Source organism: Protopterus annectens, chromosome 1.part0 (genome assembly GCF_019279795.1).
Source record: "Protopterus annectens isolate FY-2018-M chromosome 1.part0, PAN1.0, whole genome shotgun sequence".
Lineage (NCBI taxonomy): Eukaryota > Metazoa > Chordata > Ceratodontiformes > Protopteridae > Protopterus > Protopterus annectens.
Genome location: NC_056725.1, coordinates 1,290,334,319 through 1,290,349,930, shown reverse-complemented (window position 1 = coordinate 1,290,349,930; position 15,612 = coordinate 1,290,334,319). Strand labels below are relative to the sequence as shown.

The window sequence follows — 15,612 nt, the reverse complement described above, 5'->3', positions numbered from 1 at the left end:
TTTTGTGGTATGCAACCTAAGGCCATGTGTCTGGCAGCACTCATGTGTCTGCGTGAGACCCTCTTGGTGGATGTCCACATCACTAGGGGATTTGGTGACAGCACCAAGCATCCAGTCTTCTGCAAACATGGTGGGCCATAACCCACTGGTTATGCCCTGCACCTCAGAAGACTAAATCACATATAACAGAGGCCCCAAGACAGAACACTGGATTACACCACTAGTGACAGGTCTGCAACTTGAGGTGATTTCCCCTATACTGAGTAGGTGGGTGCTGTCAGTGCACCAGTGTGCTACCTATCTGGTAACATATGGATTGATGCCTAGTTGAGAGTGTATATCTCTTATGGCCAAGTGGGGAATACTGTAAAAGTCCTTGGCCAGGTCAAGGTAGGCAGTGTGCACTATCTCCCCCTCGTACATGGCTTTGGTGACTGTGTCAAAGAAGTCAACCAAATGTAACAGACATGATACCCCCTTGACAAAGCAAAACTATGTGTGATCAACTGTGTGGAGGTTGCCAATGTCATTGCTAATGAGGTCCATGATAATCTGTTCCATGGCCTTGTAGATCAGGCTAGTTTGGCTGATGGGTCTATAATGTGCCGGATCAGTGGACGCTGCACCTTACTGTTAAGGGATGACAGTGGGTGTCCTCAACTTGGCTGGGACAAAGGCGGTATTCAGGTTTTGGTTTAATACAGTGCATAATGGTGCTGCAGGTTAATGCTTGAGGTCATGTAGGATGCATCCTCCAATGTGATCGGGTCCCATGGAGGCTGTATTACATGACTTTGAGATGGCAGTGATGACCTGTTCCCTAGATATAAAGGGAAGGGGGCAGGTACTAGGGAAGTCTTGATATACTGATGGGGGGACAGGGGGTGAAGCTTTCACTGACTCTGTCAGGGAGCAAGTTGGTATATCAACAGCACTTGTATATCTGGTGTCAATGACCACCACTTCTAAGCAGGTCTGGGTGCTTCCTTTGGGGTTGCAGACATATGTGAAGAAGGAGATATGACTGTCTGTAGTGGATGTTGCCAATGTGTGCTCAGAGTTTGCTTTGCTGGATTTCAGTAGTGCTCTTATTTGCTTGTTCAGGCTAAGGAGACATCGCTTCAGATTGGGCACCTGCTCCTTCTTGGTCTTGGACAGCAATATTTCACTCCTGTTATAGAGTGTACTTATTGCAGATGTCCACCAGACAAGTTTACTTATCCTTGCAGAGGATGATGTAGTCCTGTCAGGTATACCTCACTCCATGCAGCTATACAAATGCATGTATAGTACTTTGGTGTATTTGTGGATATTGGTGCCAGTTCCTACAGAGAGAGGGGGGCTGTGAAGCTGTTTATACCATCATTCAGGAGGGTGTAATCAACTTTGGATATGTTTGTATGTCTGAACCTAGCTAGATGGGCATTGTGGGAGATGATGACTGCAAATGTGACCGCATTATGGTTGGTTTTACCATGGAAAATGATACTGTAGGGTTGCTGCAGTGCTTACCCATGTTGCTTAATATCAACTCCAAGAGATCTCCACCTCATGTGCGGGTAGCAACTAGCTGTTCCAAGGTGTTGTCATTGCCACATTCCATGAATCTCTGGGCATTTGTGTGCTGGTATGAGTAGTTCTTCCAATCTATGTTGGGGTACTTAAAGTCACCCAGGATCAGAGTACAGAGTCAAATCCTGATAAAGTTGAATAGGTCCATATAGGCAGAATGGGCTTCCTGGTCACATGTGGGGGCCGGTAGCTAGCTATGATTTGACTAGGAGTATTGGTAGTGGTTAACTGCACCCGGAGTGTCTCCTGTGCATCTTATTGTTTCACCAGCCTGGAGGTGTGTATGTCTTTCATATATAGTGAAACCCCACGTCCCTTGGCTTACTGCCCACACCTTGGGGTCTGACTGTATGACAGGATGGGTGACCATGTAAGGCTGGGGTGCTCCCTGTAGCTTTGAACCATGTGTCTGTGACTGCACAAATGTCAGCATTTTCCAGGGTTAAGACTGCTTGCAATGCATGCAGATTCATATTTAGACTCCTAGTGTTTAGCAGCATGGCCTTCAATTTGTGATTTGTTGACAGTTTCATGTTGGTAGCATTAATGGCACTACTTTTCCTAATAAAGGCACTATGGGAGTGGCAAAAACGATGGCCAGAAGCCTGAAGGCCAGGTGAGACGGATGGAGGCCATCTCTGACAAAGCATCATGGTTTGTTGATCATATCATTCCTCGCTGTCAGGTACTAGATTCCCCTGGAATGGCACCAAAAACCAAGCCAATTGTTAAGGTCAATCATTTTCTGATTGCATTGCAGCATCATTCTTGGTGATGGCAGAATGCTACTTAAGGCTAGGGACATACCTGCTTGGGACACATAATCAGAGGGCTCAACCATGTGTTACATCATATAGTCCAGGGAGGTATGTCTCAGGTCAAGCACACCAACATGGACTAAGACAGACTCATAACAGTAGTTGTTGCAAAAATGTAGGCTAAAAACTGGTTTAGACTAAAATCCAAAACGAATTACAGAACCAAAGGAAAAATCAAGTCACTTTAATAAAATCCAAGACAAAAAACTCCAGTAAGCACTTTTGTCTGTAGTAAGACTTCTTCAGACTGGAAGTTAACATTCAATACCACACATTTAAACTTTTTTTAAAAAAAATCACATCACTATGTAATTAGTGTTTTACCCTTTACGTTTCAGGTACATAATAAAATCTTCTCGATTGTTCAAACTGGGGTAGCAAGCATTCAATCTAACATGCCAACTATATTCTAAACATCCAAAGTCATCTTCTGGATTTAATACATTTTTAACATTCTTTAAAGCATCCACTACAAGAAATTTGAAATTAACTTTACATGACCCATGTTTATAATGCTTCCCCATAGCATTTTTATCATCTCCAATGGTGACTGCATATTTATGTTTGCAGATTCTTTTGTAGAATTCTCTTAAGGTTCTCCCTACATAAAATGATCTACATTCTAAACAGAAAGTGACATAAATCACTTACTTAGATTTACATGAAAAGACCCCATTGACAGTTATTTTAACATTATTTAAAGTGCATTCTGCTTTTTCTGTAAATAAATAATTGCACATATTGGAATTATAGCACTTCACCATTCCATTCTTATTTGACCTTACTTTTGGTGTATTCAACTTACTTTGGAAGAAGATTTTAAAAGTTTTCCTTCTTTTCTAAGTAAAGAGAGGCTTGTCCCCTATTATTTGTAATAACTCAGTTTGACCCCCAAATAATTTCAAATTTTTTGTTATTATATCCTTTATTCTTCTGGAGTCTAAACTGTTAACAATGGACATTCTAACCCTATTTTCCACTAACCACTATAAATCACTCATATATTACATAGTGAGTATAAAAACAAAATTGTGGCAATGTATCATTTTATTGATGAAGTTTTTCTTATTTGGAGAGGAACGGAGGACACCTTGGCTGAATTTAAAACATACATTAACAGTGTATGTACATTTTTAGATTAACCTGCCAATATAGTTCAGCAACAATTCATTTTTGGACGTGACTATTTTTAAAGAAAATAGTAAACTAGGGACCAAAATATTTAAAAAAGAGGTCCAAAATAATACTTATTTACATTACAGTAGTATGCACCCAAAAAAAACAAATAAACTATAGTAAAAGTGCAGTTATTAAAGATTAGTGACTTAACTGAAAGAGAAGAAGATTTTTCTAAAGAAAGTAACAATTTTTGTGACAAACTTTATCAGAGAGGTTACCCAAAAACATTGGTTGCAGATATAAAAACTGATGTTATAACTCAGGGAGGTATAAGAAGAAGAAGAGAACACAGAGTGTACAATAGTGAAAATAGGGGAAGAATGCCCATGGTGCCATTGCCACTCCTGGTAGAGCCAGTTCCCGTGTTCATGGCCAGAGACGGTGAACTGTACATTCTGCCATGTATGGTCCACAGCTGTCCAACATACTATTGTGTAGGGCTGGCACATGGCTTGACTGTGCACACACACACACTTACACATCACTGTCACATGCAGGTCACCAACAGGCACACACACAGATCCTCTCCATGGCCCAGCTGACCAGCACCCCTCCAGACACACACACACACAATGTCAACAGTGTGGCACAGTCTAGGTCTTTAGCAACCCCACACCACACTCTGTGCATGTGATGATACCTGTGACACATCCCTGTCATCCATACCATTGATGCAGGGACATGCAAATATGTGTCTGATGCACAGCATGACTATAATACATTTAATGACAGTTTGTAGTGCAGTAGTGTTATACACTGTAAGGTGCTGTCCGCTGGCATGTGTCATGAGTACACATCAAAGTGTATATACTTTTGTTCCATGATGCTGCATTGGTGGTAGTATTGCTGACTGACTGTTGTCTCCCACACCTTCTTCTGTTTCTGTTCCAGGGGTCTGTATGTCTACACTGTGGAGAACTGGTGCCAATACAGTGGCTTAAAATTGCATGGTGGCAAAGCAGAAATGTGACTTCACCAAGATATGGCTGTATATGTGCATGGTTACCTAGGTGTGTATGTGTAGAACATTGTGTCAGGGACAATGGGGGCAGACAGCATAATCTTGCATGCATACCCCATGAGACAGCATGCTACTCCTGAAACATGTCACCTGGGAGTTCAGTAGGATCATAGGTTCATAGGATCATAGGAGGTTACTAGAATAATGGCTCATGGCCCTTACAAGGCTAGCCATTAGTTTATCCCCAGAAAGAAACATCAGTCAGCACATGCTGCCCCTGTCAATGAGGGACACAGGTGGGATCCCTGGGACAGAAATATGGTTTCCCATCAACTCACCATGGTTGCCTTGAAGAGGGTCAGCATGGTTCTTTGTTTGATATGTATGGGAAATGTATTCCTGAGACAGGGCAGCCTGTGGGAGACAAACAAGTCTCTCCAGCAGGTTGTGTTGATGTTGCATATCAGATTCAGGCCTGTCATGCAGGTAATGTGCAAGGAGTTAGACTTACAGATATAGAGCAGCTGTAGTAGGGCAGGGTCCAATATTACCTTGTAGGCATGACACAGCCCATTTCTGAGCAACCTGTCTGATACTGAGTGGAGCAATAGTGAATTGAGCCTGTCTGCATGGGACAGGTGTTAGAGGCCATGGATTACCTTTGTGAGATACTTCTGTGGACTTTCCAGTTGGCGCAGATGTCTGGATAGGTACATGCCAGATGTGGCTTTGCAATATTATATTGGTCTATGGAGTGTGGACTATAGAGAGGTAATGACCTCCTTTTTTCTGGATGCAATCCCTTTATCTATGGGATGAACCACGTACAAGGCTTTTCTGACCACTGCAGCTGCATGATGTTTGAATGCAAAATTATCAACCTGAGTACCCTGGTCTCTCAACACAGGCTGCGTGTTTACGGGGTTGCTGTTGATGTAGTAAACAGTGGGGTTGTGTCTTGCCAACTGGTATGACAATACAGTTTTTGTGTTTAACTTGAGTCCAGGACCTTGACACCAGTCTGTAGCTGATGTAATACTCTCTTGCTATATGTTAACATCATCTGAGGAGTCAATGTCAGACAGCATCCAACTTACAGTCATCCACAAATTTGGTCAGTTCCTACAAATGTAGGCAGTGGTCGGGAGCATTCATGCCTAGATACATGTGGGTTATTTAGAGGCACCAGATACTCACAGGGTCTCAAAATGTATACACCTTGCACACAAATAGGCAAGACAGATTAGGTTTGCCACCGTATCAAATGCCCAATGTGGGACACTTTTTGTAGTAATGTGAGAGCTGGCAGGACAAACCATACCCACAGCTAGTGCAATGGACAGAATCTCACTTATTTTGAAAATATAACAGCTTATTTTTGTAGCATTTGCCTAGAGTATGCTATTTCTCGTAACATTTAGATGTATGAGATGTAAAATGACTGTATCAACTATTAGAATAATATAGGACATTTTTGTTGTCCTACACTCGGGACATTTGCATTGTTTTAGCTGTTTTCACAGGATACACCTGGCCAAACATGGACTACCACTTGCACTGCGGGACATGTGGTAACCCTAACACACTCACACTGCTGCAAGGGGATATATGTATGCACACACACACACACACACACACACACACACACACACACACACACACACACACACACACACACACACACACACACACACACATATATGAACTGCCCGTGTTGAGAGTAGAAATCCTACCTGTCTAATTGTACATACTATAGCGTTACATGCACTCATGAACTGCCTATGTTGAGAGTAGAATACCTACCTGTCTAGCTGTACATACTATAACACTACATACGTATTGCATGCACCACAGAGCTTATGTGTTTTTGGAGTATATGCCACTACTATTCAGGTGGATGACATCTGCAGGCTCTGTAAAGATTGCCAATGGGGGTAACAGGTTTGCACAGGCCCTTAAAATTGTATAACCATTGCACACACAGGCAAGACAACTACACTGCTGCAAAAGGATATGCTTCCACACACACACACACACACACACACACACACACACACACACACACACACACACACACACACATAGACTCACAGAGCTTCCGGTTTTGAGATTAGAACCCCTTCCATTCTAGTTATATACACTACAGTATTATGTACTTATCGCATGCACCACAGAGCAATCATGCTTGGAAAGTGTCTAACTGTCCTTCTAAGGTGGATGACACCAGTAGGCCCTGAAAATGTTGCCAATGGGGAGGTTAACAGGCCCTTAAAAATGTATAACCATCACACACATACAAAACAGCCACACTGCGATATACTTACACAAATGCACAGAGTTGTCATTGTTGGGATTAGAACCCCTACCTATCTAGATGTATCTGCTATAAGGCTACATATTTATCACATGCACCACTGAGCGTGTGTGCTTGAGTGTGCCTAACTGCGCTTCTAAGGTGGATGACATCAGCAGGCCCTGTAAAGTAAGCCAATGTGGGGGTTAACAGGTAGGCATGAGCCTTAAATTGTATTAGCATTGCACACACATAGACAAGACAATCAAACTGCTGCAAAAGGATATACTTACACACATGCATGCACACTCACAGAGTTGCCATTGTTGGGATTATAACCCCTACCTATCTAGTTGTATAGAGTATAGCGCTATGTACATATTGCATGCAGAACAGACTTTATGTGTTTGAAGAGTATCTGCCACTCCTGTTGGGTGGATGACATCAGCAGCTGTTGACAGGGAGGCCACTGTAGTGAAGGACACTAGTCATAGGGCCATAAAATGAATGACCAGTGCGCAGACATAGGCCTGTTGGGTGTGCATATGCTGCTGTATGTGGAATATCTACACACAAACACACACACACATGCGCACACATGGTGGCTGATGGGATATTAGAACCCCTATCTATCTACTAATACACACTACAGCTCATCGTACTAGATGCATGCATCACTGGTAACAATTGGTATGCATGTGGCTGCAGCATTACATCACTCTATACCTTTCTGTATGTCTCTCTCTCTTTCTCTCTGTCTCTCTCTCTCTATAATATATATATATATATATATATATATATATATATATATATATATATATATATATATATATATATATATATATATATATATATATATATATGTGTGTGTGTGTGTGTGTGTGTGTGTGTGTATCTATATAAAACTCTATAGATACATCTATATGTTATGTGTGCTACATACTGATAGATAAGGATAATCATGTCTGATGGGGATAGGGAGAGACAGTTAGGTATACATAGCTGTCTGTATGTACAGCAATATAGTGACATCTCAGTTCTATAGGCAGATGAGGCTTCAGACATGCACTGAAATTAGCTAAGTGTAGGAGCATGCCCAGTGTGAACATCAGTACTTACACAGGGATTCCAGTCCAGACCTACCTGTACTACAGCCAATTGGCTGCTGCCCCTGATTACACAGTCCAGCATTTCCCTGATATAATGCCCAAGGGATTCCCAGCTGTGTGCTGGCCATAATATCTGACTCATACCTAGAGTGTGTACAGATTGTATTAGTCTGAACGGGGTTTTTCATCATATGTCTGGTACGTTTTACATAGCCATGTGATTTCCTGGTACATCAGTGGCAGATTATTGTAGACTGATGTGAGGAATTGCCGACAGACATTTGAGTTACTGACTCCATGCACAGCAGGGAATCCATGCTACTGCACAACCTGTTCTACTCTGCACTTTCTACTTTTGTCTGGCCAGTAGTTCATCCTTCTCTTTATATGTGGGCATTTCTCCCACTCTTGTCCCTGGCTTTGTCCACAGTTGAAGCTCTATGTAGTTCTAGGTATGCTGTGACTGGGGTACAAGATGTAACACCACACACAGGGTTACAGACTTCACACCTCTGACCGTACCTGCTTTGCAGGATATCCAGCATTGCTCCATATATGTCTGCTCTGGTCCTCAGATAGTTTGCGTTGTATTGGTATTATAATGCTACATGGTGCCCCTACCTGTCAACCTCTTAGAACAAGAAATCTGGACAAAGCCATATATAAAAGTGGGACACAGGCCCAAAAACAGGGACAATTTTTTTTAATATTGCTCCTACAAACTTAGACAGTTGGTAAAATAACAGGTTTTGTATTTGCATGAATTTTCTGAAAGGTATGACGTCTGCATCTCAAATGTCTGTCATTATTTTCTAACATCAATCTTTATTGATTTGCCACTAGTTTGCCAGAAAACTGCAATGTTATGAAAAACGGACCAAAAATATGAGGCAAAAATGTGGACATTATGCAAAACCCTTACATTTGAGAGGTATAATGGTGCCCACTGACTTGTTGTAAGTACTGACACAGTTACATGATGGCTTTTACATCCTGCTGCTAGTCTGACTTGTTACAGCCTGCTGTTCTACTAGCCGGCATCTAGGTTACTCAGAGCTGTGTACTGTCCATATCTGGGGCACCCTGTCCTTCTATCGTTTCTGGCTTTGTCCATCTTTCTTGCAGTAGCAAATAGTGACATATGGACAATCTGTAGAACTCCTACCATAGGTGTAGCTCACATGCAAAATAGTACGCGCAGCCAGTCTCAAATCATGAACACCATCAACCACGGGAATGTACTTAGCTCACTAAGCCAGAGCAGCCACCAGACATTGCAGTTTCATTCTGACACTATCAACCACAGGCACATTGACCCCTGCATATTGTGGACATGGAACATGTCACCAGGTTGATTGGGACAGCCATGGGATTGTGTGGTCTGCTGCTATTACCTTGCAAACATAATGTTACTGCAGTTGTATGGGAACACAGGTGTGTTAGGGGGTATGGGACTCTAGCACTGACAGTCATGCATCTGTCCTATGACTCCACTGTTTGTCATTTCCCTTGCATAGTGCAGTGGGTTTTGCTAGCTTGGGGCCTACTGCATATTATGGGGCAGCCAGTATTGGGCAGAGTATTCCTTGTCCCACATAGCTGTCAGTTGTCTGCAGGTATCCCAGCAGCCCACTCTATTCCCTTGCATACATGTGGTAGGTCAATACATATGCTACAATAGTCTAGTACCCCATAGATTTGTTGTAAATAAGAGTGGCTTGCCTTGTGCCTGCAGCAGTTGAGATCACAGTGCTTCAGGGATGACTCTGTTGGATGCATGCACTACACAGCCAATACATGGTAAGGTACAGGTTGTTTGGTGTGGCTGGCATCCTTTTTACTATGTATGTGAATCAGAGTGAGGTGTCAGTACCTAGGTCCCTAGGAAGTCAGTGCATGTGCTATGCATTGCCTCTTTGCCAGGGCCAGGGCATACTAGGCATGCCTACGTCTGCCTACAGGCAGTGGTTCCTCTTCTGAGTCCCCTGTGGCTGTGGGAACCTTGGCACTGGTGAGGGGGCTGTGTGTCCATTCCCTGTGATGTTACTGCCGCAGCTGTTTCCACAGGATCATATTGTGTAGCATGGCACATTCTGTGAACATGTGTGCACATGTGGCAGGACAGTACTGCAGGGCTGCACCAGATACATCGAGGCAGTGGAACCATGACTTGAGCATCCCAAACACACACTCTATGATGTTCCTTGTTTGTGTGTGTGCCTCATTATGGCATTCTTTGGTAAGTGTGTGCGCATTTCTGGTGGGTGTCATTATCCATGGTTCCAGTGTGTAGCCGGCATCCTCCAGTATGGCTGTACAGGATGTCCCCCTGGCAAATGTCTGGTACAGCTGTGATGCATGCCAGATCTGGGAGTCATGACAACTGCCAGGGTTGCCAGCATACACATTCATGATAATGCCCTGGGCATTGAACATGACCTGGAAGTTGATGGAGTGATACCCCTTGTGGTTAACATAGACTCTAACCTCCTCAACCAGGTGGTGCTTTGATGTGTACATGAGTGCAGTCTCTGGGCACTCAGTACCTCAGGGTAGTGTGCTACACAGTGAAAGAGATGCATATTGCTGGACCTCTCTTCAGGGGTGTGGGGTAAATGTATGTGCTCACTGGCATGTGTTTGCATGGCAGCCAGGAACTAATGAAGTAACCTGGATGCAGATGCCTGTGAGACCACCATCATATCCCCAGTAGGTCTTTGAAAAATACTTGTAGCTAGCATTCTAAGGGCTACACATACCTTTGTTTCCACTGGGATGGGTTCCCCTCTGTTGGTTCTAGGTCTGAGTTGAGGGAGGCAAAGCTCGCTGAGTTCTGGTAAGTATGTCCCTGTCCACCCTGAAGCACTCTACTATCTCCAGCTCATGTAGACCCTGGAAGGTCACCCTGGGCCAGAACACTCTTCTCCATCTCAGTCTAGGCCTATGGTCAGCATCTGCATCATCACTGACCTCAGCCTCTAGCACATATGGATGTAGGAGAGCAGCAGCAGCCCCTATCATTTTGTCAGTTAAAATTCCCAAGTGTGGATTCCAGTGGTGCAGAGTATGGGGGGGGGATCAGATTGAAAGGTGTATGCATACTTTATAGTGGCGTGTTGCAGATGCAGCCTGTGCGATTGGCTCACTATGATGCATTCCACCTGACAGGTCTATCATTAAAGATTTTGAATGGTTCAGTGTCAGTAGAACAGGGTGTATCAGTCATTTATACTTGATTGGCTTTCCCAGACTATTTCCTTGTATCTTTTTTTTTTTTATTTCTTTCACTGCTAAGCACTGGGGTGTGGTGAACAAACCCACAGCGCTAGTATAAACAGTGCTCAGTAGTTTTGATACATCCCCATGCACAGGCATGCTCAGCTTAGCTTAAACCAGCTAAAGCACATGCCCTACAGCTAAACAAAGCTTAGCAGTACTGGACACCCTCACCTGCTTAGCTGTGCTTAGCTGAGCACAAACAGGTGCCACTGATATCCAGTCCACTTGAACGCAGCATGACACACACCCTTTTGATGTCAGCTACCTGTTCTACTAACACCAACACAATTTTGGCCTTACATGGGTTTTATCTGCGGACACAGTGGCCCATTTTTGCTATTCAGTGACCCCATATCATTTGCATACAGATCCTTGAATATTCCCTGGATACTTCACTACTCCAGGGCCTGCCTCCTTAGTGACCACTGAAACCTTCCATTGTACACTCTGCATACAGGGCAATATAAAGCATTATTTTTGTAAATGTCTTATTGTCAGTTTTTCAACATTTTAATTTTTTTTTTTTGCATATTGGCATGTTTGCACGTTGCTCCAACATAATATGTGTATTGAAAAAAAATAATACTTTATAGTGATTTGCATTGCTTACTGAACTCACTGGGCATACTTTTGACCATTTCCATCCCTACATTGCTATATCCAACCTTCTTTTGGGGCTTTTACAGCCCCTGTTTAATTTTTACATTTCTGTACATGGTTACTTTCCGTGTACATTTCTAATGCCAACATGCCTTCTACAAGGGTACCATTCAGCTTATTGGATTGTGAATCAGCCACATTTGCATGGAATTTACCTGCTTATGAGGTGATTTGCATTCCATGGACATGCACACTTGTGCATGGCCTTCTGCTCTGTTTACAAGATCACACGGCTGCCGGTTTCCATGCTGGGGCATTGCCACTATGCCTACACAGAAAATCACTCCATGTAGGCTTTATTTAATTTCCCCCCAATATTTAACTACATCAATTTCTGAAGATTCAGTTAGTTCCATTACTTTAACATTTGAAGTATCATCTTCCAGTATGGACTGCATCACATGTAGTTTTTTACTCTTTCTTGTTGACTGATAAACTTGTTAACTAGCCCTTAATTTTTGAAAGCTATATATTTTAAGATTCATCATTCTCACTTTCCTAAGATTTCCTGAGATTTTCTTGGGTGACAAAAGCCAGAGTACCTTTTTGGCTGGGCTTGTATAGGCCCTAGGGCTGATAGCCTAGTACCTACCTATGAACCTATGAACCTAGGAACCTAAAGTCTTTTAATCAATTCCTGATAAATTCAGATCCCCCTCAAGAATAAAATTTACTTCAGTAGCACAAGCCTTTTGTGATTAGGCCAGGTTTTGTGTTGTTCCTTATTTAAAGATGCAGATTTGTAAAACTCCACTATAGTAAGTTTTCTCTTCTTATCCTGAATGCCCACAATTATAATTTTATATTTTAATAATTTTTTTTTTCCCGAAAGGTTGCAGGTGCTGTGGAAAGTGATCATGTAGGCATTCTATGCACACTGCATATCTTGACTTGGCCAAGGCTTTTGACACTGTCACACCCTTCGTATATTATTGAAAAATTAGACAAGCTTAATGTAAACCCACACATTGTCCACTGAACAGCAAATTGGCTATCCAACAGATCTCTGGTTGTGAAAGTTATTGGTTCCCTGTACTAGTGTAAAATTGTAACTACTGGGGTGTCACAGAGATCAGTTCTGGGACCTTTCCTGTTTGGCATTTATTTTGCAGACATCCAAGATAATATCCAAGATGTATGGCTGACCAAGTTTGCTGATAACTGCAAATTGGGCACTATTTTCTGCTCATCCACTGATACAAAATAGCTCCAGCAAGGTCTGCAGTATGTGCATACATGGTTTATCAAAAATGGTCTCAAACTAAATGAAAACAGTACAGCATATTTGTGCTTATCAGAAAGGTTGCTCCCACCTCATATGTTATAAATTGTACTCCTCTTCTGACAGATGCAGTCTTAAGAGACCTAGGTACCTATGTGAACAACTCTTTCTCTCTCATTCAACCATCATGTTTCCACCATAGTCAGAACATCCTTGTACCTGGGCCAGTTAATTTCAGTGGCAATATCTTCAAGATCCAAAGAAGTCATCCTAGCAGTACTGTTCTCTTATAAGAAACATCATTGAATGCAATGCCACCTTTAGTATGTATGTAGCAAAAACTTTTAGGTTTGTCTGCTTAAATATGTGTATATAGCTAGGCATCTTATGGTCCCCTGATTTCTAAACTAGTATGTTCCTTTGTTCATTAACTGACAGAACCTGGGAAAATAAACACTCATAACAGATGCCAATACCCTACCTCCTTAGAGGTATCACTAAACCATATCACTTCTCACTGTTTGTAAGCTGGGGACTTAAAAACTTCATAATGAATATTGAGTTCTTACCTCCTTAAACATATCACTAAACTATATCACTCCTCACTATTCTAACACTGTACAGAGAACTAGCAAATGTAAGCCTTCTGGGTGCCTATCATTTCCCAAGGACTTCATTTACAAAACTAAGAATTCCTAGTTCTTTACAAGCTTTGCAAGTTATTTTGATGCCTTCAGTCCTCAGTTTTCTGAGGTAGAGAATTATAGGAGGCAGTATATTTATACATCAAGATTACGGGGGCAAAGCTCCTTGCATTGACTGTTTAATCTTTTTTTTTTATTATGTAATAATGTCATGTCATTATTTTTCATTTTCTAGACTTGAGATTTATAGCCTTAATTTTTCTGATAAGGAGCCAAACGTCCTATGAGAATTTCAAGCCCTTTCATACCATTGTTTTGCAATGCAAGGTTTGTAGTCCTACATACACCAAATATCATTGATTTACATCAATAATGGCTGACAAAGGCCAGTAGTCTGCAATTTTTCAGGTAGAATTCTCTATTATACATTAAATGGCACAGTGCTGAATATGCTTTGTGAAACTAAATCTTATATATTGTGTTATTTTTTTCGTAAAATAAGTTGTGAAATGGGCCACTATGAGATTAATCAAGGAAAATCCTGAATTTTTAATGCCTTTGTAATGGTGACAAAAACAGAATTAAGTATATATTACTTCTAATGTTATTTCAAAGCTGATATGATGTATGGTGACTAAGTACTTACTAGAACTGAATATCTGTACATTTATAACTAAGTCTGCAAATCTCTTCTACATTCACTTTAGTTGTGTCATAGAATGCATAAGGGTTAAACACAAATCAGTGCAGCATAAATAAATAATTTTCAAATATTCCTTTCTCTTTTAAACTTGAAAGCAGAATTGTAGCAACTTAGTCATAAATAATGAATATCTGTTTTATTATATTATGTTCTATGCATCAGACTTTGACAGCTTTATATTTACCTGTATGCTGCATAAAAATCATTTTCATTTTTTGTACTATAGATGCTGAATGCAATCCCCTGGGCTGTTCGTTTTCCTGGACCTCATCAAAAAATTGTTAAAGTTCAAAGAAGAACTGAAGAATTATTGTCAGTTTTCATCAACAAACACAAGGAAACATATAATCCCTCTGAGAAAAGAGATTTTATCGATGCTTTCTTAGCAGAAATGGAAAAGGTAGGAAACTTTGGCTTCTTTGTATCATTTACTATTGATATTTTTCACAGCTCTAAGTATTACATAACCATCAAACCTAATATATAACAACTGAAACACTGACATGATCTAGAATGGTAATATTACCTGAAGCATGCTGAGAACTGGGTAGTTAACTATGTGATAACCATTTGTTTGAGATATGGAAGGACACGGATAACTTTGCCCTTACATCTTAATTTTTGTCTTATATTAATAGCTTCTCCATGAGCATTTTGTATTACTTAATTGAACAAACAGTTCACTTCTTTCTCTATTCCCTGGTGTCAATATGATTATTACTTCTTTTCTAATTTATGTAATTATTCATAATACTGCTATAATAGACAGTATACTGTAGTTTACATGTAGACCAAATTAAGCAATTCCAGGATTCCATAGTCTTTTGGGCGGTACTTTATTTATCACTTCTGTCACTAGCTTATATACTTTTTGGCCAGCTACTCAGTTTTATCTAGTTTCCTTGGTCCCTATACATCTAATGTGATGACCCTCCCCCTTCTGTGACCCATACCAGCAAGATGCCCTTAGGTTCAACAGTGGTGTAAGGCATTGTACTTCATGGAGCAGGACAGGGCCTGGCTAAGTCTGTCATCCTGTTGCATGCTGTGAGGCTCTCTACTTCAGTTCTACACTCTCATGTTGTGCTTAGTGATGTCACCAGGTGTGGTGTGCAGTAGGTGTTACAAAGAGATGCACTGGTCCTCTGTGGTGATGTCAGACCACATCCATG

The 15,612-nt window shown here is 41.4% G+C and overlaps 1 protein-coding gene across 1 annotated transcript in view; it reads left to right on the top strand.

The window, feature by feature from the left end:
* LOC122797659 (cytochrome P450 2D15-like) overlaps positions 1-15,612 on the top strand; it is a 685,649-nt gene that overhangs the window by 412,865 nt on the left and 257,172 nt on the right. The window contains exon 5 of the mRNA XM_044066203.1: positions 14,667-14,840. Coding sequence (XP_043922138.1) covers positions 14,667-14,840 — 174 coding nt within the window. The remainder of the gene's footprint in view (positions 1-14,666; positions 14,841-15,612) is intronic.